Here is a 4,902-nt window from a genome sequence, read left to right on the forward strand (position 1 = left end):
GGGAAGAGGCACCCCGCCAACAACAAATACCTCGTGGGATACCGGTAAGGCCTATTCCCCCACCTTCCTATGTGCCCATCCCACCATACCCTACTCCTTATACATAATTCAAGCCGCAAATCCCCGATACCCCGGGTATTAATGACCTGATGAACCTTATGAATAGAGTTGACCTCGGGGTACATGAAGGGAGGGTCGATAACTACATGGACCTTTATCCCCAGCACTATCAAATGGCACAAAAAGGGTATATTGACTCTAATGGCCCTCGGCCCTCTTGGGCCCAACCACACCTTTTGTTCCCTAATCAAGGGGACCAAGCCTGGAATCTTGGTGGCCAAGGTGGAGGGCATTCTAGCCAAGGAGGAGGGTATGACCAAGGAGGAAGTTCTCACCGGTATGGCTATCCTCAAGATGATGATGACGAGTGAAAGATGCCTACCTCATCACCTCCATTTGTATGGTACTTTTGTCTCCCTCTCTCTTTTGTATATACATTGCATTTAGTTTAGCTTTCACTTGCATTTGTATTATATTTCATACCGCATTTGCATTAGTTAGTTCATATAGTATAGTGCATTGTAATATATCTCACATGATTCATGTAGATAGTTGCATATAGGCTAGAATTCATGCATAATCACTAATGACCAATCCTATTCTTTTCTACACTAGAAATGGTGTTTAAATCGGTTTGGGGAGGTTTGATCATAAGTGACCATAGTTTACTAGAAAACATGCATCATATAGGGTAGTTTAGATTGCATTCATTTGTTATATATGTCATATAGAATTGCATTTAGTTAGAGCATGCATTCATTCATATCATATTGCATTTGTACTTTATTTCAAAAAATCAAAAATCCAAAAACATGTATTTCTTTTTTATTCCTACTCCTACATGTACATTGAGGACAATGTCCAAAATAAAGTGGGGGATGGGAATTTATATTCTAAAAACACATAAAAATCTTCTTTTTAGCACTTCTATAGTTTGTTCCTCCTTCAATGAGTGATATAGGCTCTCTCTTAGCCTAGACAAAATCTTCCCCACACTAAAGTTTCGAATCCTTCACACATCAAACTTGATTAGTAACCCTCCCTCACTTACTCTCATGTCAAAATTTGTACTTAAGACAAGAAATTAAAATGCAATGCAATGAAATTAAGTGTAAGTACCTGAGTTAGTATATTTACAAGTGGTGGTTTAGGGAGGACTCCACCAAACTCTCCTCCATTTTAATGCTAGATCAAGGTGGGAGAGGCTCAAGGCGGATGGCCTCAACTTCTCCTATAAAAGCTCCTTCATAGTAAGGCTTGATACGTTGACCATTGACTTTGAACCGATTCCCATCTTCCGACATTAGCACGAAGTCTCCATAGTTTCCAACATTTGTGATTACAAAGGGACCCGTCCATCGTGAATTCAACTTTTCGGGGAAGAGCCGATATCGAGAGTTAAATAGAAGTACTTTGTCTCCCTTGTGCAAGGCCTTTTGCTTGATTCTCTTGTTGTGATGCAATTTGGTTCGTTCTTTGTAGATCTTTGCATTTTCATAAGAGTGAAGCCGAAATTCCTCCACTTCTTCAATTTGCAAGATCCTCTTCTCTCCACTTAGCTCGAGATCAAGATTGAGAGCTTTGATTGCCCAAAAGGCTTTGTATTCCAATTCAAGTGGCAAGTGACAAGCCTTTGATGTGACTCATATTTGCGCACATTTAGTCCCCTAATTGAGCCTATTTTGCATACTATTATAACATTTTATGGCCATTTTATCCGTCAAAACCTTCCTATTTGCTTTTCTAGCGCATTTCATATGTTTTGTAGAAAAGGAGATAAATGAGGCGGAATTTCCCCCTCTTGCTTGCATATTTGGAAGGACATTGACGATCTTGGTTGAACGAGTATTGAAGGAGAGTGAAGAATTAAAGACTAATCCCTCAAGATTGAGAAGTGAAGAGAAGGATTCTGAAGAAGAATCCGAGCGTCCAAGCCTCGAAGACGCTCGGATTCCCTTGCAACAATCCGAGCGGATTCACCCAAAGACGCTCAGATTCCCTTGCAACAATCCGAGCGGATTCCCCTCCTGGACAAGAGGATCGTAGCGTCTTCAAGTGAGATGCTCATCTCTCCGAAAGACTATCAATTCCCTACCTACAACTCACAAATGTTAATTACTAGTTTAGCCTTAGTTAACCTAATGAAGCACTACTATAAATACCCCACTTTGATGATAATCAAAGGGGGGCTTCCACATTAGAAATTCTTCTTAGATTAGATTAGGAGTAGATTAGAATGGATTACTCTTTAATCTTTCCACAAATTACACATTAATCTTTCCTTAATTATTGTTCAAGTTTATTATTGGGTAATTGAAGATTATTGGGTTATTATTGGAGGATTGACAACCCTTCATCAATCAATCAAGTTTCTTCTTTTATTATTTGCTTTATTATTTTTATCATCTCAAGCTTGGTATAATTCCTTTACTCTTTACTCTTTATTGTTCACTTCTTCATTCTATTATCATGTTTATACTTGTTCTGATGATTGACACCATTAATGACATGTTCTCCATGATAATAAGTGAGTAGTTACTAAACTAGGGTTAGTGGGTAATTAGGGAAAACCAACATGGGGGATGATTCATGCTTAATTTAATATGTCTCCATAGTTTATTTGCTTGCTTGTTGCGATCTCAACTTATGCACATGTTATGTTTGATGAAATGCCAAGCCTATGAATCCTTGCATTTTTACCCATCTCTTATCTACTCAACTTGACTTGTAAGATATTAACCAACTCGAGTCTTGTTAGACCATGCATAGAAGTTGAATAGGAGGAAAGTAAGTCGACTTGTAGGTGTTGTACAATCTAATCGATTCGGCTCGGGGACCCAACTCTTCCTATGAACCGTAAGACATAAACCAACTTGGTTCCTCCACAACATTAATTGCTTTCAACTTTGTAAACATGTTTGTATGATCAACACCATGAATCCCCTATGACCCCATGATATCCTAGTCCTCTTTAATACTTGTTTACACCATTATTTGCTTTATTGTTTGTTGACTTTATTGCTTTTATTAGTCTAGAACACAACTACAAACCCAAACAAATTGTGACACTAGCATAAATTGAGATAGATTGACTTAGAACCCAAAGCACACCGTCCCATGGATCGACCTCGACTTACCACTAACTAGTTGTTTGTTGAGTATTATAAATGTGTTTGATTGGATGTGTGACGACCAACTCTTGTCCATCAGCCTTTCCATAGACTAGCTTGTAAGGTGAAGCTCCTATGAGTGTCTTATAGGCCGTCCTATAAGCCCAAAGAGTGTCATCAAGCTTCATGCTCCAATCCTTACGAGTGTTGTTAACAACCTTCTCAAGAATTTGCTTGATCTTTCTATTTGAAACTTCGACTTGACCGCTTTTTTGAGGATGGTATCCCAAACCGGTCCTATGTTGAACACCATACTTTGTGAAGAGATATGCGAGTTTCTTTTAATGGAAATGTGTTCCACCATCACTAATAATGGCTCTAGGAACTCCAAACCTTGGGAGATCACTTTCTTTAAGAGCTTGGTCACCGTCTTTGCATCGTCGGTTGGGGTAGAAATTGCTTCTACCCAGTTGGACATGTAATCAACGGCAACTAGAATGTACTTGCTGCCTTGTGACGACACAAAGAGACCTTGGTAATCAATTCCCTAAACATCAAAGATTTCAACCTCAAAAATGCCTCGTTGTGGCATCTCATTCCTCCAAGATATATTTCCGATTCTTTGGCAAGGATCACATTGAAGGATAAATTCTCTAGCATCTTCAAACATGGTAGGCCAATAGAAGCCCGATTGTAGGACTTTGGCAACCGTTCTTCTTGCTCCATGATGCCCTCCATATGGGGATGAGTGGCAACCTTCTAAAACTCCCCGAACCTCCCATTGTGGCATACACTTGGGGTAAAGACCATCACTACATGCTTTGTAGAGATTGAGATCATCCCAAAAGTACCTCTTCACTTCGAACAAGAATCTCTTTCATTGATTGTAATTCAATTTCTTAGGAAGGACTCCTCCTATAATATAATTTGCAAAATCGGCAAACCATGGTGTTGTATGTCTTTCAAGTTGTGTGTGGACGGCCATTAGAACATCATCGGGAAAGGAATCATTTATTGGTGTATCTTCTTCATTATTGTCAAACCGAATCCTTGACAAGTGATCCCCTACTACGTTCTCGGCTCCTTTCTTGTCCCTTACCTCTAAGTCAAATTCTTGGAGTAATAATATACACCTCAACAAGCATGTCTTTGATTCTTTCTTCACCAAGAGATGTCTAAGAGCGCGGTGGTCTGAGAACACTATCACCTTTGATCCAAGTAAGTAGCAGCGGAACTTGTCCAAAGCATACACTATAGCAAGAAGTTCCTTTTCCGTGGTATCATAGTTGACTTGTGTGGCATCAAGGGTCTTGCTTATATAGTATATTGCATGCAAAGCTTTCCCAACCCATTGACCAAGAACCGCGCCAGTGGCATAGTTTCTCGCATCACACATTATCTCAAAAGGTAACTCCTAATTTGGCTGTTGAATGATCGGTGTCGAAATTAGAGCCTCCTTGATCCTATAAAAGCTTCAACACACTCATGAGTAAATTAGAACGGGGCATCCTTAAGCAAAAGTTGAGTGAGGGGTTTTATAATTTTGGAAAAATCTTTTATGAATCGTCGGTAAAACCCCGCATGGTCGAGAAAACTCCGCACCCCTTTGACATTCACGGGTGGCGGTAATTTCTCTATCACCTCAACTTTAGCTTTATCAACCTCGATGCCCTTTTCCGAAATGAAATGACCCAAGACAATGCCTTCATTGACAATGCCTTCATTGACCATG

General features: G+C 39.7%; 1 protein-coding gene across 1 annotated transcript; it reads right to left on the bottom strand.

Moving 5' to 3' along the window:
* Positions 1–1,250: 1,250 nt before the first annotated feature.
* On the bottom strand, positions 1,251–4,566 carry LOC141619912 (uncharacterized). The gene is made up of 3 exons (XM_074436921.1): positions 4,270–4,566; positions 3,564–3,717; positions 1,251–1,657 (listed from the first exon to the last, which is right to left on the bottom strand). Exons 1-3 carry the CDS (start codon positions 4,564–4,566, stop codon positions 1,251–1,253), a joined length of 858 nt encoding a protein of 285 aa, XP_074293022.1.
* Between the last annotated feature and the right edge of the window lie 336 nt (positions 4,567–4,902).

The sequence above is a fragment of the Silene latifolia genome, chromosome X, assembly GCF_048544455.1.
Source record: "Silene latifolia isolate original U9 population chromosome X, ASM4854445v1, whole genome shotgun sequence".
Taxonomy (NCBI): domain Eukaryota; kingdom Viridiplantae; phylum Streptophyta; class Magnoliopsida; order Caryophyllales; family Caryophyllaceae; genus Silene; species Silene latifolia.

What these genes read in the sequence shown, in the direction of transcription:
- LOC141619912 (XM_074436921.1), bottom strand. Translation starts at nt 4,566, where the DNA reads ATGTGTGATGCGAGAAACTATGCCACTGGCGCGGTTCTTGGTCAATGG. An exon ending in TCCAAGAATTTGACTTAGAG is followed by an intron (nt 3,718 to 4,269) that starts GTAAGGGACAAG and finishes TTTGATGTTTAG; the next exon opens with GGAATTGATTACCAAGGTCT. An exon ending in AAAGAAAGTGATCTCCCAAG is followed by an intron (nt 1,658 to 3,563) that starts GTTTGGAGTTCC and finishes TGGAATACAAAG; the next exon opens with CCTTTTGGGCAATCAAAGCT.